The 23,505-nt window shown below is 46.9% G+C and overlaps 1 protein-coding gene across 4 annotated transcripts in view; it reads left to right on the forward strand.

Annotated features, from left to right (window-relative positions):
* Nucleotides 1–23,505, forward strand: part of IQSEC2 (IQ motif and Sec7 domain ArfGEF 2) — a 269,869-nt gene that overhangs the window by 219,348 nt on the left and 27,016 nt on the right. For all 4 annotated transcript variants that reach the window (XM_069209291.1, XM_069209293.1, XM_069209295.1 and 1 more), the window contains 2 exons: nucleotides 10,997–11,122; nucleotides 23,257–23,356. In XM_069209291.1, coding sequence (XP_069065392.1) covers nucleotides 10,997–11,122; nucleotides 23,257–23,356 — 226 coding nt within the window. The remainder of the gene's footprint in view (nucleotides 1–10,996; nucleotides 11,123–23,256; nucleotides 23,357–23,505) is intronic.

The raw sequence follows: 23,505 nt of genomic DNA on the forward strand, positions 1-23,505 counted from the left end.
AAAGCTTCATTAAGGCAGGAGAGATAATGCACAAGTCTATCCAGTTTACAGATTATTCTGACTGCCGTATTTTGAATGAATTGTAATTTGTGTGAAGGTGTTGGCTGGAGACCCAGATATAGGGAGTTTGCATTGTCCAAGCAGGACACAATTACCACTGCAATAGCTGTTTTCAAAGCCACCGATGATAGAAGATGAGCGACCTTCCTAATGGATTTCAAGTGGCCAAAGCACTTCACCATAACTGGCTTGATTTAGGGGACCATTCACCGGTGATTGTCTACCACGATGCCCATGCTCTTACCAATGTCTACTGGGACAGGAGGGGCACTGAGCTCAGAGGGCGGTAGGTGTTGCCGGGAGACCTGTCCTGTGAATGAGAAGAACCAGCAGTCTTATCGGGCTTTAGCTCGAGGGAGTTAGTGCCCAACCAGTTCCAAATGAACTTCAGGGTAGATTGAAATTCCTGTGCGTTTGGGCCGTACCCTCAAGCTGGAAGATGAGCTGAGAGTCATTAACATAGTTGTAGAATCTACAACCACGACTAGCCAGGGCTGAGATCAGTGGACAGATGTACACCGTTAGACCTGACAGCCGAAGGGTGGTCATCCCCCAACTTTGGGCCTGCCTCCCTCCACTTTTCTGACACTGTTTTTGCTGGTTTTCGGACTCTGCGCACTTCACCACTGCTAACTAGTGCTGAAGAGACTACGCTCTCTCCCTTAAACATGGTAACATTGGTTCATTTCCAATTGGCATATTTGATTTACTTGTAAGTCCCTAGGGCCTGTAAATTAAATGCTACTAGTTACTATTGGGCCTGCAGCACTGACTGTGCCACCCACATAAGTAGCCCCTTCACCATGTCTCTTGCCAGCCATTGCAAGGCCTGTGTGTGCTGTTTCACTGCCACTTCGACTTGCATTTAAAGGTTCTTGCCAAGCCTTAAACTCCCCTTTTACTACATATATATCACCGTAAGCTAGGCCCTGGGTATCCCATAGAGTAGGGTGCTATGTAGGTAAAAGGCAGGACATGTACATGTGTGGTTTATATGTCCTGGTAGTGTAAAACTCGTACATTCGTTTCCACTACTGCGAGGTCTGCTCTTTTCATAGGCTAGCATTAGAGCTACCCTCATATACTGTTTGAGTGGTAGATTCTGATCAGAAAGGGGTAACCATATTTAGTATGGCCAGAATGGTAATACAAAATCCTTGTGACTGGTGAGGTTGGGTTTTGTATTACTATTTTAGAAATGCTACTTTTAGAAAGTGAGCATTTCTCTGCACTTAAAATCCATCTGTACCTTACAGCCTTTCTCCAAACCACGTCTGGGTGGGCTGCTTGACAGCTCCCTTGTGCATTTCACCCGGATACCCACAAACACAGGACACTCAGTCACACCTGCACTCATCTGCATACTGAAAGGGTCTTCCTGGGCTGGAAGGGTGGAGGGCCTGACACATCTCAAAGACTAGAGGCCTGCCCTCACACAATGGACTGATAACCCCTTACTGCAGCTGAGGATCGTTTACTTGGCTTCTTTAGCAAGAGCACAGCAGCTTTAAACGTATCGGACAATGCCCTGAGGGAGGCACTTATTCAAAAGGTCTAACACAGGGTTGGCCGTTATGACAGAGAGAGTTTCCAGGGATCCAGCGTGAAGCCATTTTTCACCTTATGCAGGAGAGAACTAAGAGTGTGATGCTGCAGCTGGGGAAACTGAGCCAAGGAGCGTGAATTAATGTCACCGCAGTCCACATCCTCCCCAGGTTGTTGAGGCAGAAGGGTGGTTGGAATGCTATCTTTAATTGGTTTATTTTCTCACTGAAACCGGTGCTGAGTTTATTGTACAGGGTTGGGGAGGGTTCTATCTCTTGGGTTACTTGCCTATGACAAGTGAATTAATTTAATATCTTAAAAGTTTCCTGTGGTTTCTTTGCCTCTTAATCAACGGAGCAATCCCTCAGTATGGGAGCTTGTGTTCCGAGTCTCCTATTATATATGCTTGTATGTTGCATTTCTGTAGCACAGACCAAACAAACAGGCAGCACACTGCTGAACAGGTCAAAGGCAAGCATAAAGTCAACAAGAGATAGGAGAGGTAACTAGTTTGTGTACAGTTAATGCATTAATTGGAGGAGGGGGTTGGACAGTCCTTATTGATACAGGGTCGTTGTTCCAGATCTTAAGTGTATTGATAGAAAAGGTTGTTTTTTTCTTCCTGATGGTTACTTCTAACCCCAGATTGCTCACCTTTAGGATATCCCCACACCCCTAACTGGAAATGGAAGATTTAAAAAGTGCATCTGTGTGTTGACTTAATTACGCTCCAGGAGTGACAAATGGAGGCACATTTGAGAACTGCCTCCGTGGTTGACGTCAAGATCCTTTCTTTGTGCTCCTTCATATCTTGTGTCCGGAGCACAATTCCACTTCTTTCTCATCGATTCTCTACACTTTGCCTAAGTAAGTCTGGTAGTTCAACCTTCCATCAGATGGGTAAACCCCAAATCTTTCCCTATAACTACCCCAAGCACCCACCCACCCCAGACAGAGTTCATCTGCAAGCCTAGCCTTGCAGTCAGTCAGTGCCAGCTGTTTACTAGAACGATATTCCCACTCACTCTGGGTCATGATTAGCAATATCTTGCCAGCGTCTCTGAAGAATTTTCGGGCCTTCCTAGCTCAAACCGTCTGGGATGGTCAGGATGTGTCCGAACACGTCATACAATCCGAATTGGACACAACCAACTGCTTGAGCAGAGCAGTTGGCACTAGTGTAGTGCTTCAGCATCAGGCATGGAAGAGATCCACAGGCTTCTCTGGAGACGTGTAGGCATCACTCTTGCATGTGGCTTTTGACAGTTCCGTCTGTTTGGTGAGAAGGCGGACCCTGCCCTAGAACTGTAGAAAATCTAGTTTTTCTGCACAGTCATCCCAGATTGTTTGTCTTTCTGGACCCTTTTTTTTGCTGGCTTTAGACCTCGGTGCACTTCACCTTTGCTAACCAGGAGTAAAGTGCCTGTGCTTTCCCTTTCACATGGTTAAATGGTTTATTGCTAATTGACACACTTATCCTGGCTATAAGTCCCCAGTGCCTGCTGTAGTAAATGCATCCAGGGCCTGGAAGTAAAATGCCACCTGTGAACTGCAGCTCCTATTGTGCCATCCACAGAGTGGGACTACAAAACATGGCTTTAGGCCTACCATAGTAGTCTGACCCCTGCAGTGTGAAACCTTCAGTGTGACCTATAAAAACAATCTTTTTTGAAAGGCAAATAGAGCCCTTTTAAATAATAATAAGTCACCCCTTTGTAGACCTTGCTGTCCACATGGTAGGGTGCCTGATATTTACAAGTGAGACATGTAGAAAATTCATGTCATCATGTCCCTATAGTGACAAGGCCCCAAAAGCTATATCCAGTGATAGTCTGATTTTCTTTATAAGTATTAAGAAAAAGTCACTTTTAGAAAGTTACCTTACCCTGCCTGAAGCTTCCTGGGGCTAATTTGCCTTACCTCTTCAGCACCTGTCCAGACTGTAGTTAGCATTTTAATGGGCCACACAGTAGACCACCTGAGCTCAGCTGGACATCAGGGTGGCAGCTGTTGCCCTGCCTGTTGACACAACAGTGTCACATCTTGCCTGGAGGACCTTTGTGGGTCATAGGCAGAACTTCTGCACCTTAGAAAGGGATCAAACGGGACCAGATCACAATTCTGGTTCCCGAAGGATCCTGCTGCAAACTGGATTTTAGTGTTAGAGAAGGGTGAACACAAGGAATTTCCATAGTACGCTCCCCTACACACCCTCTATTCTCAAGCCCAAGTCAAGTGTGACTGAAGAATTTGGCAATCTTGCAGTTGCTCTGACACATTGCATTATGGGGCTGTTTGCATGAAAGCAAACAGGAGCTATTGAAGAAGTAGGTAGAGTAGGTCCATAGTTACCCCATTGGTTAGGAAGTGCCCACGAGGAGTGACACCCACCAATAGCTAGTGCCAACCATAAATGTGGCATCCCAAGTCACCCTCCTCAGAGCACCGTCTGGACCAGCAGAAGATCATAAGATGAATGGACCTGCTGCTGTGACCTGCGAGTTGTGCTGGAGGACTGGACCTGCTTTCTCTTGTACCCAGGGCAAAGGAATGAACTACAAGAGTCAGCTGTCTGATGCGTTATGTGGCTACTGGATCACAACATGCTACACGCCTCCTTGTCCCTGAAGTAACCAGCTGATCAGTGATACCTGGACTACACGTTGCTGTGGGCCTCTGCCCGACACCATGAGAGTCCATAAGTGCCTTCCATTGAGGTGCTGAGGGGCCTTACAAGTGTACTCTTGTGGTTGTTTGGGCATTAGAAGAAAGTTTGGAAACTCCTGAAAACTTTTCTTACAGCACCTCAATGGGACCTGCTGAAAAAAGTATCCAGCAGTTCCACAGCGTTGTACTGAATTTCACAGGAGGAAAGTCGACTCCCCACACCAGTCCTCAAGTGCTGTGGCTGCACACGCACAGATTGAGCAATGCCAGTTAGAGTTGTTTTCTTTCCCATCTAAAGTTGCAGCCTTCATCTTGGCTCCACACAAAAACCTACTTATGCAGGATGCTGGAATAAGTCTGTCCTGAGATGTGCATTCGAAGGTGTAAACCTCTTTCAATCTGGCCAGAAGCAGTGTCTTCTGTGGGTGGCTTTGCCTATATGTGTCTTCCTGACCATCATCCCTTCTTTAAGTAACCATCAATATCATGTTTTCCGAAGGGTTTTCTCTCTTTTTACTTCCCACTACGCTCATTGCTCCTCAGTAGATCTGAATCTTGTACTGATTTCCCTCAGAATATTCCTATTCGAGCCGGGTTCGAGGTCTGATTCTGAAAACTGTCTTCTTGGCAGAAATGACCTAAGCCCTTAGAGTTGGTGAACTTTAGACCCACTCTCTTCGATCACCATTTACTGTATTCTGCCCAGTTAAGCTGGTTCTTTGCACTTACACATCTTTTCTACCAGAAGTGGTATCTGAATTGGGGCACGCCCATTGACTTTAATATAGAGGTAGCCATCTTTTTTTGTTCAGTATATACTATCCCGTAGACCTCATCCCCGGATTCTGGGAAGAAAGATTGCCTGGGAACGGAGACCCTGAGGATATCTCCCATGTGAAATGCCCCAGGGACAAAAATGGCAGACAGGGTTACACCGGCAGGCTGGCCGTGTTGAGGTCAGTAGGCGCAAAGACTGCGACAGCCCACCGGCGCTCCTTGCTTCAGCGGGACCACATGTCCCACCCATTCGTCATAGCCTTGGGCACTGACTCCAGATGGGATGCTGGTAACAGCGGTGCACTCTTGAAAATAAAGCAGTCAGCAAACAAGCCAATCTATGGTGTTATCGTTTGCATTAAGATTTGCTGTACAGTGGCCAAGAAAGATCCTCCCAGCGGGCATTCATGATCGCTCTAATAGGGCCTTTGCTGTTGCCACCACTCTGCTGGATGGTCACAATGTTCCCTTTGCATACTTTGGCTAAACCTTATTTCCAAAGCACACATCGATGGACACTTTGCCTGGGTTGGGCGGCAAGACTTTGTTGGTTAATCTACTACGCAATCCCGCCTCCTAGAGGGTATTGCTTTGAGACTCATTCCAAGGTGAGAAATCTGTGGCAGTTTGTATCCACCTGAAGCAAAAGTTACTTAGCTTCGGCAGCAATAGTTTTGGTGCAAATATTATCCTTCCTTTCTCCTCTCCCGTGCGTTAGCAACAAGATTAGTGAGATCCTTGAATATACAAACATCATAAGCTGTTATGTTGTGGATGTTTCCCTATTTGTCCCTCATGCCTCCATTGAGAGAGCAAAAAGTACGGTGATCTGATGACAGCACACTAATTGATGCCTTGTATACTTTGATGTCACTCACCAAGTGAGGCCTACCACGGGAGAAGTTGCGTGGTGCCACTGTTAAGCTGTTGCTAGTGAAAACATTTCTGGGTCCAATCTGGCGCCTGGAGGACACTTATAAGGCGGAGAATCTGTTGAAGGTATTCATCAGAAATATTGTTAACAAACTAAGTCATGTTTTCCTCTTATCTAAAAACAACAAAACAACCGTAACCAGTTAAAAAATGACCTTACACTCCTTGATCCAGAGCCCAGTACACTTGGACCATAAAAGGAAGTTGCACTTCTCCATAACTCAAGCAGTGTTTCATTATTTTTTTTTTTTTTTTTAAAGGTAGTACTTTAGTTGACTCCGGCTTCCAGCCTTGGCCAGCTAAATAGCATAAGTACTGGCCCCACTGAGCAAGTATTTCATACATTTGGTAGTCGAGATGTCACCAGTGTAGCATAGACGACACAAGGAGTTGAAACTCTGCTAGCTGAGGCTCTGTCTCCAGACTTTGGCCATGTCTAGATTCTTTGCCTGTAGTAACCTTACATGGAGAAGCATGCTTCCCTTCCCGCATACCCTCAAACATTCATACGATGTCCCCGGAAACAGGATGTGCAATCAACTAGGTGGTAAAGTACATTCCATCATCATAATTTTCAAGGAGAATTCCCTGTGATACTGAAAGGCTGATTTTATAGCTTTTCCATCCACTGCATTACCCAGTCATCGATCATCACTTCTCCATCTAGTGCCCGTTCCCTTCTGTGTTTGTATGTCCACTTCTCTTGTGTCAGTGGTGCAACCAGAAGATGTTAGAGACTGGACATCCAAAGGTTTGTACCCTGCATCATAAGACGTTTTACACCCAGAGGCAGGTGCCTGGTTGCAACTGCTCTTTTCTCAGGTTGCATCACTCACTCCTGCACTTGTTGATAGTGGCATCTATCCATTTCCTCCATTATTTAGGTTTGTTTACAGTTCTCAGATGATCTTATCTGTCCTTCGATAACATGTCCAGTGTTATCCTGAATGCCAACCTGGGTGGCAAGGGACCATACAGCTCCAGTTCTGCTCATGAGATCTATGCCTTTCTGTGCCAGTGCTTGGTGCCCTCATCCCAAAATTAAATATGCTGGAAAGACATCGCTAAGCAACAGTGAAAAACATATTCCGATATAAATATAAAAAGGCAGGGTTCAAGTCAGCCCTCTAATGGTTTTAACTTCCAAGAAGGTCTCTTGTGAATTAGTACAATCTCCAGCTGTGATCCCTGCCCGGGACTGCTTGCTGAAGACGTTTGTAGCAATGGTGAGAGCCTTCTCCAGACGAAGAGATTCCACATTCCCGCACTTATGACCAGCGATCCCATCTCTTCTCCAAGCGCCCTGTTCGACGTAAGCCATTTCTTTGTCTTGGTGTCCAGATCTCAGTTTTAATTCCACCAGCTCCTTTGCTCTTGTTGATGAGTCACTTGACCCCAACCGTGTCTTTCCCTCGATTCTTGTTTGAGGCCCTGTGTGTTCCTTTCAGCTCTTTTCTAGTTTATGCCTTTCCGAGGGGGACGCACCAATAGACGGTGCATTACTCTTCTCAATCTCAGGAGTGGCCTTGCTTCGCAGAGTGATGCCTGAGCCTTTGGCTGCTTGGTAGGGGTGCTCCAATTCTATCAGTGGATTTCACTCTCCTCTCAGCAGCCCCTTCCTCATTTCTCTTGAATTGTAAGCACTTGTTGAGCCTTGCTCTGTACCTGTATGTTCACTGCACATGGAAAAGTCCATCTTAACTGCAGGCCGTTGTTGTTCAAAACCTCTTTAAGTGGTTAGAGGAGCTTTCTTTCTGCTGAAGAGGGTTGTAACAAATCTTCCAGAACAATCAGCCTACATGTACCAAACTGTAGGGGAGAGTTGCGCTTGGATTCTCATGGTATCTACACCTTATTAGAGAAGAACCATTCTGCATGATTAGAAAAGGCCTTGCATTTCAGCTCTGATCTTTCTGCTTAGGTGCCAAGGACGTCTAACCTGCTCTGTGATTCAAGCTTCCTGTTGTTTACGTCTTATGCACCACCCACTTGGTTCATCACTCTTGTGCCAATTTGGTGCTCATCTTGTTGAATTGAGGGTATCGCTTCAGTCAGCCTTCCTTTGACTTAGGCCTTCACAAGTCTGTGGACAAGACGTGAGATCACCTTTTGTGAGACCAGCTTTGCATGTTTCCGTTGTCATTGTGGGGGTTAGAGAAAGGGAGAGGGTTCTATCCTCGCAGAACGTGTTTGTATCAGCCCCTTTAGTTTTCCTTTCAGTCATCTTACTGATGAGTCTGGATTGTGTGTGCTTCATAGGTCTTTGCAGAGAGTTCTCCCATGTCATTATGGTTAGAGCTTTCTCCCACGCCCCGTAGAAACTATTCCTTCTCAACAGTCGCTTGAGTGTGCCTAATTACGATGTGTGCCTTATTCGCCAATGTAGTTACACCAGAGCTGGAATGTTTTGTCTGCTCCATTATGGGAACCTCCGGTGTAGACCTTCTGATGATGGCAGGTCAGTGTCAGTTCTATTCCTCCGTCTGTGCCAGTAAGAGGAAGGGCCGCCTCTATCGCTTTTTTTGGGTGCACCTTGCTTCCTGACCCTAAGGTCTCCATTCAGCAGATGTGTGGGGGTGGGAGATCAGACCTGTGGTTTGATTGAGATCTCCGTATATTGAGCTGCAGGTGCCCCTCCTGCTCACTCCCCAAGGACTGTCTCCTCTCCAGGTGTGACTGGGGAAGGAGTTACTGTATATGACATAAGCAGGGATATTTCAGCCTGTGGCCACAGTCTCAATTTCTTGTGGTTCCCAGGTGGTCATTTGTATGTTTAAGGTCTGTACTCACCATATTTGTCATCTCTCAGCATCTGATATGAGCCTACATTGCTGTTGGTTCCATGCGTAGGCTACTTCGGTTCATCCAGCTTGGTGTTACCACATTTATGCGGTTTGAAGAGGTGGCTGGCTTTATCTACTCACGCTCTCAATCAGCTTCACGCTCCACCATCAATATCTTCAGGCAAAGTGGTCTTCCTTTAGTGCCCCACTGTAACCTGGCGACAAGCTCTGTCTCTGCATGTGTGTTTATGTTTAGACTGTAAGAGGTGGGTGGAAGCCTTCTTTGTGGGTCGCAGCACTCCGCTACATGGAAAGAGGTCTCAAGAATTGTGGCCTGTTGGGGTAACTTAGGTAACTTGCGGCTGTCATAATGTTGGTCGTGGTTAAGCTTCATGCCTTGTCATTTAAAGCTCTTAGGTATCAATGTTAACATTTTACCTAAAATAATGCATAAACATGCAACATATCAGTGGGTAAAAGAACCATTAGAGGTATTAACGTTGAGCCACTTCCATTGGAATATTTTTCCGATGCCTGGAATTAATGAGTTTCATGGGAGGATAGTGTCTATAATTACTTTATGTACCTTTCGTATTGAGCTTGAAGGTCACTGTTGTGTGTCAGGACACCGGCGGTGCAGGATTATTTGTCTGTGATGGGATAAGTTCCTCTGTAGGGTACCCGGATGAAAAAGTATGTTTGATGAGGAAGAGCCACACATCCAAGGTCAAGGGTCAACGTATCGGAATTACTGAGCTCTGCAATCATTTTTCAAAACACATAATGAATCTTGTAAAGCTTGTTTTATGTTCACCACCTGCTGTCGGAGGAGGGTCCGGTAGAAGTGCCCGGGCGAGGAGTTGGGACACCTTAAGATTGCATTTGGCCATGATAGATATTCTTTAGATATGGACGGCTTTACGGCAAGTCAGACGAGCAGTATGGTCATTCCTGAGTACTTTACTTTGGTGAGCTACATACAGTTGACTACAATGAATATCTTGCAGTGTCACTTTAGATTGTTTTTGAGAAGTTACAGATTGTAAGTGGGTTGTGACAAAAGAACCGCAGACATGGGCCTTCAATCTTGCATCCATTGGGCTGTGCCGTGAACCTTTTCTCTGCGTAACATCTAATGACCTCTCTCGTGCTGTGTAGGATCACGAAGTTCTGAAATAATAGACATCTGGATAAGGTTAGATATCATTTTGCAAAGGGGACTTGAGAAGAACACTTTAAAGAAGAGGTGTGGGCCCAGATAGGTGCCAGTGCTGCTGAACACTATTTGATGGCGTCTCTGCTCTTGCTTCTAAATCCTCTCTTCTTTCCCTTTTTGTTCCTCTAATGTCTACAACCGCTCTTCTCCTCTTATTCCTCTCAGCCGTCTGATTCTCCTTTCTCCGCTTCTTGCTCTTTAAATTCTTTCTGGATCCTTCTACTGTTTTTACATCTGATTTCTCCCTTTGTGCCTCTCTTTACCCTTTCCACTTTTTTCATCTCTCCATTCCTACTTCTCTCTCTCTTAACCTTTGCAACCTCGTCTCTACTTTCTTCTTCCCCTCTTTCTGTTTTCAGTCCCTTCTCTCTCCCATTTCTGCTCCTCTCTTCTCCCCCATTTGCACCGCACTGGTCTCTGTTTTTGCTCCTTTCTTCGCGTCTTCCTGTGACTGTCTTCTCTACCTTCTGTTCCTCTACTCTCTCTTTTCTCTCTTGTTTCATTTTTGTGCTTCTCTTTTTCGTCTTCTATTCCTCTCCTCAGTCTCTTCTTGTCCTTACGTCCTCCCATCTTGGCCCACTCTCCTCTTCTTTGTTCTCCTCAGTTTCTTCTCTTAAATCTCCTCGATTCTTTCCCTTCTTGCTCCTACTTTAACCTTCTTGCTTCTCTCCTTTCTGGCTTCTTTCTTCATTCCAGTGTCTTTCTATTTCTGATTTCCTTTCCATTTTTGCTACTCTTGTGTTCTTTGTTCCTTCCTTCTGCTCTGTTTCTGTGCTCTTACTTTTGTCCACCTTCTTTGGTCACCTCTCTTATGCCGTTTATTCTCTTGCTCCTCGTTCCCTTCTTGAGCCTTTCTTCTCTAGCTTACATTGTCCGTCACCTCACTTTCAAGCAGTGTTCTTCTCTTGCATGATGTCCCCAACGCACATGCAGACCCCTTCTTTTATGAAATTCTTGCACATCCTCTGCCTGGTTCTGATCTTCCTCTACTGAAGCAGCTCTTGTTGTATTTCAGGTACTTTCTTTGCCACACCGGCGCCTGGTGTGCTGTTGTCAGCTTTACGAAGTTCCGGATCCAAACCGACCTCAGAGGCTTGGGCTGCACCAAAGGGAAGTCTTCCTGTTCAATGACCTGCTAGTGGTAAGAGGGAGCTGCAGACCCGGAAGGGAGGGAGGAAAGGAGGGAGGGAAGAGGGAAGTCTTCCTGCTCAATGACCTGCTGGTGGTAAGAGAGAGCTGAAGACCTGGGAGGAAGGGAAGGGGGAGGGAAGCCTTCCTGCTCAGTGACCTGCTGGTGGTAAGAGAGAGCTGCAGACCGGCCCAGGAGGGAGGGAGAAGGGAAGTCTTCCTACTCAGTGACCTGCTGGTGGTAAGAGAGGCCCGCAGACCTGGGAGGGGGGAGAAGGGAAGTGATGACCTGCTGGTGGTAAGAGAGAGCTGCAGACCAGGGAGGGAGAAGGGAAGCCTCCCTGTTTAGTGACCTGCTGGTGGTAAGAGAGGGCTGCAGACCTGGGAGGGGGGAGAAGGGAAGTGATGACCTGCTGGTGGTAAGAGAGAGCTGCAGACTTGGGAGGGAGGGAGAAGGGAAGTCTTATGTTCAGTGACCTGCTGGTGGTAAGAAAGTGCTGCAGGCCCGTCCCGGGAGGGAATTGAAGTAAGTAATTTATTATTTGTTTCTTTCCTGCAGTGTATAGCTCTGTTCAGGTGTACTGGGCGAATGTTCTGAAATGGTGGTAACTACAGGGGTATTTTCTTGTGCAGATACTTGTGCAGCTGTGTGGTCATGCAATGTGATGGAAACTCTGAATGGCCATGGGATGTGATTGGAGCACTGAGTTGTCATGAAATGTGATTGGAGCACTGAGTTGTCATGAGATGTGGTTGAGCTCTGAGTGGGCATGAGATGTGACTGACTCACTGAGTGATCAACAGCTGGGACCGAATTTCTGAGTGTTCATTATATGTTACTGAAGCTCTGAGTTAACAAGTGATGTAATTGAATCTCAGATGGATCACAGGACGGCACTGAAACTCTGAGTTTGCCTATATATATTTTTTAATACAAAAAATGAGAAATAAAATAGATTTAAATGTATCTGAAGCAGCATAGCTAAGTCACTGTGGACGTTGTAGAAACGTTTACAGTCCTTTGCCTTATGCAGTGGGTGAAGGCAACACATGCACTCCTTGTGTGGATGCCCACTGTGAAGTCTCATTTTACCACAAGTTCCACAAGACCTAGCACGGCCTTTCAAGGCAGGTGCTTGGAGGGCCAACATGTGGGTGGAGCCTACACTCATCTCCATTAGTACTCTGAAAGCTCTGTTTGTTGATCACGTAAGGTCATGAGACATTTGTACTGTCAAGCCAGAGCTAAAACTCCATGTAGATTAGTGTAGACCTGGGCATCAGATACTGCTCTCAAACACAAAATTACACTATCAAGTCGAATGTTCATGATGGAAGGGAGGGTGCTGGGGCTGCAATACATTCCTCATAACTGCCCTCCTCCCACCTTTGCTTCGGCCAGAGAAAAAAACACTGTCAATTATCTTGTTATCTAAGACACAAACAGCATTACAATCCCATGTCTGTGTGCCTCTGAAAGTTCAGCAAGCTGGTTTAATAAACAAAATAATCACCGCTGCATGGAGGAGAAGCAGTTTTTTTCTGTTTGATGCACACAGCATCAGCCCAATCAAAACATGTGTTCCTGTGGGCGGAGCCAGCGCCCCTCTCTGTAGTACTCGGCAAAACTCCTTTTAGGTTGATGACATCACGCCTGGTGACATCTGCACTCTGAGGCCAGATCTAAAAATTGGAGTCTTCAAGCCTCAAGAGGAGCAACCCTATCCCAGGATCTGCCGCACAGTGCTTAAGGTGACCCAGAAGCCAGCAGGCCAGGGACAGGTGGGCAGACAGACATGTAAGAGAACATCAACAAGACTATGCCCCTCATTACAACCCTGGCGGTCAAAGACCGCCAGGGCTGTTTTGGAGTTTGTACCGCCAACAGGCTGGTGGTACAAACTCAGGCACGGTCGCACCGCTGGGACCGGCTTTTTCCCGCCACTTTTGTCCCGGTGGTTGTAATCCCCCAGGGCAGCGCTGCTTGCAGTGCTGCCCAGGGGATTACGAGTCCCCCCTCCCGCGAGCCTTTTCATGGCAGTATGAACAGCCATGAAAAGGCTGGTGGAAAGGGGAGTCGTGGGCCCCCTGCCACGGCCTCATGGAGCTTTTCACTGTCTGCATAGCAGACAGTAAAAAGCGCGACGGGTGCAACTGCACCCGTCGCACAGCTGCAACACCGCCGGCTCCATTTGGAGCCGGCTCCCGTGTTGCGGCCGAGATCCCTGCTGGGCCGGCAGCCGGCAGCCGGAAACCAGGTTTCCGCCTGCCGGCCCAGCGGGGATCTCCAAATAGACCCTGCGGGAGTGCTGCTGCAATGGCGTCCATCAATGTTGAAATGAGGGACTATATCATTAACACTCGTACAACACACCAAAAGCCAATTGTAATCAATAAAAAGAAAAAAAAATAATGTAAAAGCTCACAAAGAATTTAAACCCATCAAGTGACCAGCACATTGGCATACTCATCAAAGCATTGAGAGTTAAAAGAACAAATACCCTTTGAGATTGTGGAGCACAGAGAATGAAGTGACCACCAACACTTGACAACAGAGACTTCTAACTTGGATCTAGCAGGAGAGAGCGCCCTCAATAAACTTGAATAGACTTGTGTTCAGTGGTAAGTACCCACTGTTAAGTAAGGCCAAATCTCACCACCTCCTGATACTTATATCCAGTGGCCCTTGTTAACACTGCTTCAAGACAGTGTACTTGTTCAGCTTTAAAGGCGGGACAAAGGCAAATAATATGAAAAAGGGTGTTCGATTGCATGTGTAGCTGTAGATACACATGCTGTGCATAAGCTTGCCATCTAGTGTTGGGTTCGGAGTGGTACAACTTGTTTTTCTTTGAAAAAGCTTTTTCGAGTCACTGGTTTGAGTGACTCCTCCTCTCTGTAATACTGTGCATGGGCATCAAGTCCTTTGTTAGATTGTTTGTCTCCCTTTCGGGTTCGGGCATGTGCTCTCGCTCTGAGTTCTCAGCTCAACACAATTCAAAATGGTATTCTCTCCGTCTTTCTATCACCGTCGGTATTGTTTCGATCGAGTATTCTACTACACTTTATCTTCGGTTCCAACTTATACTCGGAATCAATTTTTAGCCCTTCAGGACGAGGTGGCCTCCTCTCTGGCCCACCTCCACCATGTGACATTGAACTATGCAGCCCTAATGGAACAAACTCCATTTAGGTTTTGCTCTCAATGTCACTCCAAATTTCCACACACCGACCACCACCAGGTGTGTAATTTGTGTCTTTCACCCAACCACAACGAGCAGACCTTCAGAGCGTGCTGTTCCTTTCGATCGAAGAAGACCTTCAGAGATCAAAGAGCTCGTTGGATGGAAATGGAGTCTCAAACTCCAGACGATACACCGGACATCTTCGGCAACGCACAAGAAGAGTTGGAGCAGGAGGAGGCCTTCTCCATTCAAGGTTCGGACTGATATCGAGAGTCAACTGTTGCATTCGGCGCAAACCGTGAGTAAAAAGACTCCTTCTCCCTCGGTGAAAACCACATCAAAAGAGGTCACCGATCCGCCACTGCCTTCCAGCCATCGTCGGGGCCGAGAAACTCATTTGGATGCCCTGCCTTCCGGCTCGGCACCAAATATGCCAATGGGAAATCTTTGGCATTGACCTCTTGCACTTCAGCTTTGACACGAGCGAAGATACATGGTGCTTCGATGCTGACCACTTCAGTACCGACCACTTCGGCACCAACAAAAAAAAAAACATCTACCCACAGTTTTGGCTTGAAAATATCCTATATACAAAAGACTTTCGATCTGAAAATCTTATAAAGACCTCCATGGATTTTGGACAGTGTCCAACAACCACCCGTTTACCGGTGGAACCAATTTTAGAAGTTATGGACGCTCGTCAGCGCCGACTTCAGATTCAAGAGGGAACAGAATGGATTATAACATCACCTCCCCCCCTTTAAATAGGAAATAGATCTTTCAAGGGGCTGCTGACTCCTCTCCACCCTCAAAAAAGACTACAAAGAAAAGGACTCCTTCTGCTACTCAGCCTTCTCCTCCTGCACATAGTTCCCACAGCACGCGCCCCCATCAAGAGCCCCCTCCTTTGGGGCTCACACCACCCGACTCGCCAGCTGATGGGCTCATAATTCGGGAGATACATTAGACCAACGGTACTCAAAGTACGGCCCGCGGGCCGCCAGCGGCCCCACGGACCTAGCTTGGCGGCCCGCGAGACGCACACCAAACGCCACATCATAATGGCAGCAGTATGTAAACATAGAAGAGGGCCGCAGGAGCATGCTCCCGCGGCCCTCCTCTATGTTTACATACGGCGGCCATTGTTTATGGCGTTGCCCTGACGATCCTGGAAGCCAAAGCCCCATAAAAGTCAGCGCTTGCAGCTAACTTTTATGGGGCTTTGGTCGTCTGCTTCCTGTCACCGGCTCCACGTCTGCTGCCCGCCTGCCTGCCTGCTGTTCCACATTTGTGGCATCTTTACAGTGCTTTGAGTCAGGTAAGGCTCTTTGGTTATTTATTTATTTGTTTTAAATGTAGTGTGTGTTACTGGGGTAGGCGTGAGAGCAGATGGCGCTGTGTGCAGATGGTGCAGTGTGTGTTACTGGGGTAGGGGTGGGAGCAGATGGCGCTGTGTGCAGATGGCGCAGTGTGTGTTACTGGGGTAGGGGTGAGAGCAGATGGCGCTGTGTGTGTTACTGGGGTAGGGGTGGGAGCAGATGGCGCGGTGTGCAGATGGCGCAGTGTGTGTTACTGGGGTAGGGGTGAGAGCAGATGGCGCTGTGTGCAGATGGCGCAGTGAGTGTTACTGGGGTAGGGGTGAGAGCAGATGGCGCTGTGTGCAGATGGTGCAGTGTGTGTTACTGGGGTAGGGGTGAGAGCAGATGGCGCTGTGTGTGTTACTGAGGTAGGGGTGAGAGCAGATGGCGCTGTGTGCAGATGGCGCTGTGTGTGTTACTGGGGTAGGGGTGGGAGCAGATGGCGCTGTGTGCAGATGGCGCAGTGTGTGTTACTGGGGTAGGGGTGAGAGCAGATGGCGCTGTGTGCAGATGGCGCGGTGTGTGTTACTGGGGTAGGGGTGAGAGCAGATGGCGCTGTGTGCAGATGGCGCTGTGTGTGTTACTGGGGTAGGGGTGGGAGCAGATGGCGCTGTGTGCAGATGGCGCAGTGTGTGTTACTGGGGTAGGGGTGAGAGCAGATGGCGCTGTGTGCGTTACTGGGGTAGGGGTGGGAGCAGATGGCGCTGTGTGCAGATGGCGCAGTGTGTGTTACTGGGGTAGGGGTGAGAGCAGATGGCACTGTGTGTGTTACTGGGGTAGGGGTGGGAGCAGATGGCGCTGTGTGCAGATGGCGCTGTGTGTGTTACTGGGGTAGGGGTGGGAGCAGATGGCGCTGTGTGCAGATGGCGCAGTGTGTGTTACTGGGGTAGGGGTGAGAGCAGATGGCGCTGTGTGCAGATGGCGCTGTGTGTGTTACTGGGGTAGGGGTGAGAGCAGATGGCGCTGTGTGTGTTACTGGGGTAGGGGTGAGAGCAGATGGCGCTGTGTGTGTGCGCGCTGTGTGTGTTACTGGGGTAGGGGTGAGAGCAGATGGCGCCGTATGTGTGCGCGCTGTGTGTTACTGGGGTAGGGGTGAGAGCAGATGGCGCTGTATGTGTGCGCGCTGTGTGTGTTACTGGGGTAGGGGCATTGTTTTGAAAAAGGGGGTGGGGTGGTTGTTCCCCCTCTAAGCCCCGCCCCCTCTAAGCCCCGCCCCCTGCTGTCACTTCAGTGCGGCCCTCGGCCGCAAACCATACTGCAATTTTGGCCCCCGAGAAAAAGTTTGTGAGTACCCATGCATTAGACGATCAAGATCCAGGGGTATATATGATCTGGATCCTATTACGCCTCATGATTCAGATCTCTACTGGACAGACCTTCGCCACCTGAGGGTTCAACCTCCTATCAACAGGTTATAGCTAGGGCAGCAGCGTGTCATGATGCACAAATGTACACTGACACCCGTGGCATAACACACAAGGAAAGTCAATTCCTTCCAATTCTTCGAGGTATGCTCAGGCTCCCAGATGAAATATTTAAAGAGCCTCTTAGATCAAGGGTTATCTTTCCCAGTGTGGATAAAAAATAGAAGGCTGCACCCATTGACCTTTGATTTATAAAAGCACATATCCCTCCAGACTCTATCGTTGCCTCCAGGGCTCGTGAAAGGGCGTATAGCCAATCAACAGGAGACACCTCCTCCTGATAAAGCAAACAATCAGATGCTTCAAGCAAAAGTGTGGCAGTTCAAGCAGCCAATCACTGGTGGATTGCTAATGCACAGGCGTTGGTATCCCGATACGATAGAGCTCTCTGGGACGCCATGGAGGAACTACAACAATACCTTCCTGAGGAACAGCATGAAAGGGGGGTAGAAATTGTAACAGAAGGACAAACAATTTCGAACAATTTCATTAGATGTGCCCTTCATGCTGCTGATACAGCAGCACGCAGGGTTAACACCAACGTCATCATTAGGTGACAAGCCTGGCTCAGATGCTCAGACTTTAAACCAAAGATACAACGGGTAGTTTTGAACATGCCCTTTGATAAAGAGCATTTATTTGGGTCACAAGTGGAACCAGTACCATTACAATACCAGGGAACAGGAGTCTACTCCCTGTGTAGTGTAGCCATTTTTAATGTAGCTTTCTGCGCGTTTGCTTAAAGTATTAGGCCTCTGTGTACTTTGTTCTAGATGCATTTTATTTAGCCTCGCACTGTTATTTTACAATAACCAGTTTCACGGTCTTGTTTTATTTTCTTCTATCACAATGTTTAGCTTACTTCAGTGCTGACGTCTGCAGTGCTGAATGTCTTGCAGTACTCTCAGCAAATCTCAGAAGAAAACAAATTCATTTCTTCCCTTACTTGGACGTTAGGCTCATTAAAGCCAGTTCATTCACACAGTGTCAATGTCACACTCAGATCACAATCCAACCCATGCACACTCTAGGGTCCACCATCAATTACCTCAAATCTCATCTGCACCCTTTCCAGTTACAGCCCTATCTAGGAGCAATCCTCAGCACACAATTAGGACTAGCGTTTCCCAACTCCTCCGGAGTTCAGGCTTTTCAAACAATGATTGCTACATTAACAGAGAACCAAGCACACACAGTAAGAACCATTATGAAACTGTTAGGGATGATGGCATCTTGTATTGCCATAGTACTTCATGCCAAACTTCATATGCGTCCTCTTCAACAATGTCTCTCTCGTCAGTGTTCTCAGGCACAGGGTCAGATGGGAGATCTAGTGTTGTTGAACCACCAGACTTATCGCTCTCTGCATTGGTGGGACTCCACAAACCTTATGAACGGGCAGCCCTTTTTAGACCCTGTGCCTCAGACCACTCCCACAACAGATGCCTCATACACTGGTTGGGGAGCTCATCTCCTCGACCTCACAGTTCAGGGGATATGGGACAATACTCGACAGTCTCCACATCCGTTACGTGGAGCTGCAAGCAGTATTCCTAGCAATGAAAGTGTTCCTTCCACACTTACAACACAAGGGGGTGTTGGTACGTACAGACAACATGACTGCCATGTACAATCTCATCAACTGTCCCATCTTGCACAAACAATATGGACATGGGTAATTCATCACCACATTCACATATTGGCACAGTATCTCCCAGGGACAGATAATCACTTTGTAGATCTGCTCTGCAGGAAGCAGCAACAAGTCCACGAATGGGAACTCAACCTGCAAGTCCTTCACCCGTACTTCTAAAAGTGGGGAGTACCTCAGATAGACCTATTCGCCACACATCAAAACAAAAAATGCCAAAACTTTGCCTCCAGGTACTCACACCCTCAATCCAAAGGCAATGCTCTATAGATGAGTTAGTCAGGGATATTTGCTTATGCTTTTCTACCTCTCCTACTCATTCCCTTTCTGGTCGGAGCTCAAACAATCTCCCCTCAACATGATCCTGGTAGCTTTTACATGGGCATGTCAACCATGGTTCACAAAACGTTTGGAACTCTCAGTGGTTCGACATCAAAAGCTTCCCAAGAGACCAGACCTTCTAACACAAAAACAGGGTGAAAAAAGATATCAGAATCCCAAATCGCTCAACCTAACAATATGGCTCCTGAAGTCCTAGAATTTGGGTATTTACAATTACCACAGGAATGTATGGATATTCTTAAAGAAGCACGCAAACCCACAACCAGACAATGTTATGCAGCAAAATGGAAATGTTTTGTTTGCTATTGTTAAACACAAAACATTGACCCTTAAGCCAACAGTACAAGACATTCTCTGTTATTTACATTTACAAAAAGCAAATCTAGCTTACACATCTATTTGTTTACATTTAGCAGCCATAGCTGCATATCTTCAAAACAGACACCATATTTCTTTGTTTTAGGGTTACTGTTATTAAGGCATTTATGGAAGGACTTAAAAGAACCATTCCACCGAGGATTCCTACCATCCCAGCCCTTTTGAGGCACTTCACTCCTGGTATCTACAATTCCTCTCATGGAAAGTAGCCTTTTTAACCACTATCACTTCCCTTAGGCGTGTCAGTGAGCTCTGAGCTTTAACTCTGGACGAACCTTTCTGCTGAATTCATAAAGAAAAATTTCTATTAAGAACTAATCCAAATGTAGTTTCATAATTCCATATCCCTATCTGACGGGATCATGAGGCAGCGGGAGGAGGACCGGTGGTCAGCAGCAGCTGACACTCCAGGACCCCCTCCATCCCTGCCCCTCTCTTGCCCCCCCTCCCCTTCTCATCTTCCTTTTCTACTACCCTCCAGATCATCCGCTGTGGGAAAAGCCCACCTCCCCGGCCCAGTCATATATGCGCCAGATGACTTGCTCTCTCCCACCCTACCTGGCTAGCCCTGGAACATTCAACGCATCTAAAAAGACCTCGACCCCTGACACACCCAAACCTAGGCGTCCACGGACATCCCCCGCTCACTTTCCCTCAGCATCTCCCCCTCCCTCCGGACAGGAAATACTTGGAACACCTACTTAATTATCTTGAAGCACTAACTCTCTGGCCCCCCTTCTCCCCCACTTCTCCCTCATCCACTCTTTTCTCTCCCTCCCCTTATTTCTATTTCTTTTTCTTTCCCTTCTACCCCTCTCTCCCCTATTCCTCTTTCTCATGGTTCTTTCTCACCCTTTTTCCCCCCACACCTCCCCCCATTCACTCCCTACTCTTCTAATCACCACCTTCCCGCCTATTAATCAGTATATTTAGCAGACTGTATACATCCACATATGCATAGTGCAATTATCTGATGTAAAGTGGAATATTGAAAATATGCCTATGTATATATTTTGTATCGTCATATCATTTTCCTGAATAAAAATGTAATAAAGGAAAAAAAATAATAATAATAATAATTCCAAATCAATCAGACGAAAGAATTACCAGTTTTGTTTCCCCAACCAGCCTCTGTGGCAGAAAGAGCTCTACATACTCTTGGTGTTAAAAGGGCATTTATGGATTATATAGATATAACAAAAGAGTTTAGGAAAACAAAACAACTTTTTGTAGCTTTGTCATTGACCCATTGAGGAGAACCTATATCTAAAGCAACTATAGCCAGATGGATAGTCAAGTATATTCCAACTTGCTGTAATAAAGCCAAAGGACAATTACTTGTACTCCAGTAGGAAGAAAGGTGCATCTATGGCATTTTTAGGTAAGACACCTATAGCAGATAATTGCCTGTCTGGCCGAACACAGAGTCAGACTCTCGCCTTACCTGTCAGAGCCTATGGAGATCCGCTGCGGAGTTCCACAGGACTCCTCCCTGAGTCCCTCACTCTTCAACATCTACATGGCCCTGCTTGCATCCGTTGTCAGTAACCACAGGCTGAACATCTTCTACGCCGACGATACCCAGCTGATCATTTCACTGACCGAAAACCCCACTACTGCCAAGAAGAACTTCCACACCGGGATGGAAGCCCGTCACCGCCTGGATGAAGGACAGCTGCCTAAAGCTCAACTCCGACAAGACCGAGGGCCTCATCAACCACATTAGCCTGGGGCCATCGACCCTCGCCCCCCCAAAAAAAAACATGCATGCAACGTTGATGTCATCCTGAACTCCTCGCTCACCATGACCCACCAAGTAAACTCAGTCGAATCCTCGTGCTTTCACACGGTCCAACTTCCCCGGAAGATCTACAAATGGATCCCAAAGAACTGCCGCAAAACCATAACCCATGCCGTGGTTACCAGCAGACTCGACTATGGCAACGCCCTGTATGCCGGTACCACCCAGAAGAACCTCGAGAAATTACAGCACATCCAAAACGCCTCCGCCAGACTCATCCTGGACATTCCCCTCCGCAAACATATCTCCAATCACCTAAGAGACCTCCACTGGCTCCCTATCATGAAGAGAATTAACTTGAAGCTCCTCGTCCACCCTTACAAGGCCCTCCATGACAACTACTGCATCACCTTCTTCTCCCCCACCAGACCTCTCCGCTCTGCTCAACAAGCACTAGCCACCGTACCTCGCATACGGAAGACCTCGGCTGGTGGGAGATCCTTCGCCTATCTCCGGACAAAGAGCTGGAACACCCTGCCTCTGCACCTCAGGCAGTCACCATCGCTACCCCAACTCAGGAACAACCTTAAAAACTGGCTCTTCACCTGAAGCTCAGAGGACAAGACCCATCAGCGCCGTGAGACCCTTATGGGTGAGTAGTTGCGCTTTACAAACTCTGATCATTTTTTTTTTTTTGCAAAGCGCCAACATAGTCTACACTACATACCTTTACTAAACATTATTGTGTAGATGTATTTGCACGTCAACAAGCAAATGTTGGACAAGCTGTACTCAAACACTCTTCCAATCAAGTGCAACTCCTGCACACTAGCCACCACTTTTTGGAGGGTCTGCTTTACAGTCTATGCGCAGCATGCATATCTACAGCCACACGTGCCATCCACTGGAGAATGTTACTTACCAGTAGACATCTGTTTGTGGCATGTAGTGCTGTAGATTCACATGTGCCCTCCCTCCTCCCCAGACATGTGTCGACCTTGCAGTTTATTAATATGTAAATATTGTAAATATCTAGATACATGGCATGAACATCTTTTCTATTACACTCTCTGCTTTCACTACTTCACTGTCCCGCCTGCAGAGAAACAATCTAACAAAGGACTCCATGCCCATGTGCAATATTACCGAGAGGAGGAGTCACTCAATCCCGTGACTCGAAAAAGCTTCTTTGAAGAAAAACAAGTTGTACCACTCTGAACCCTACACTAAATGGCGAGCTAATGCAAAGCATGTGAACCTACAGCACTACATGCCACGAACAGATGCACACTGGGTAATTCACATTTTCCTTTTCTGTGCAACTCTGATTACCAGAAGCTGCCTGAGCTTGCCCTAAAGCCAGACTGTGAACCTTAGAACAACAAGTAGCAGTCGGAGTGAATCCTTCAAGACAAGACCGTGTCCGAGGCCTGCAGCTCAGACCCATGAGTGACCAGGACGCCATTCTGAGCCCAACAATATATCATAATTATGTTCAGTATAAGAATACCTGACAGCACAAGCTGCAAAGTACCATTACAAGTATTGTACTGCATTTTTAGTTTTCTGCTTCTCATGTTCTCTAATGCTTTTTCTTTCCCCTCCCAGTAGTATATTTCTTTGTTTTTCCTTTCACTAACATCCATGTTTTTCTTCTTGTACCTTTGGTAACATTACTTATGTTCTCTTTCTTAACATTCCTTTATTTTATTTTCCCACTTCTGTAATTGCTAATTCCCTTTTCTTTAAGTCTGTTTTTCTTACCCTTTTTGTAGTGTTAATTTTTTTAATACCCCCTTTGTAGCATTGAATACCTTTGTTGCCCATTGTTTAGTGTATTTTTTATATTTTACTACTCTTGTAAAGTTAAGTTCTTTCTAAATTTAATTTCTCATCTCCAGTATTCTGTAAAGGGCTTTTTTCCACCTCTGCCTGTTGAATCACTCATACCTTTCCTCATCCCCCATAGTAATGTTAATTTGTTCGTTTTTCCCTACGTTGAATCATTATAGCTCTCTTTTTGCAGCCCTGCTGATGTTTATTTCTCATTCCTCTTTCTCTTTCATAGGTGACTAAAATTTTTCAGAAGAAGAAGATTTTGGTGACCTACAGTTTCCGCCAGTCGTTCCCCCTCGTGGACATGCAGATGCAACTCTTCCAGAATTCATGTGAGTATTGACAGATCGTGCGGTCTCCTTTACTCACACACCCTCCCCAGGGAGTACCTCTGCCGCACTGTGCACTGTGCACCTCAGGATATTGTTAAGGTGAGGAATCTGCGGTTAGACAGAGTATCCACCAGAAAGAGTGTTACCAA

Source organism: Pleurodeles waltl, chromosome 10 (genome assembly GCF_031143425.1).
Source record: "Pleurodeles waltl isolate 20211129_DDA chromosome 10, aPleWal1.hap1.20221129, whole genome shotgun sequence".
Taxonomy (NCBI): Eukaryota; Metazoa; Chordata; class Amphibia; order Caudata; family Salamandridae; genus Pleurodeles; species Pleurodeles waltl.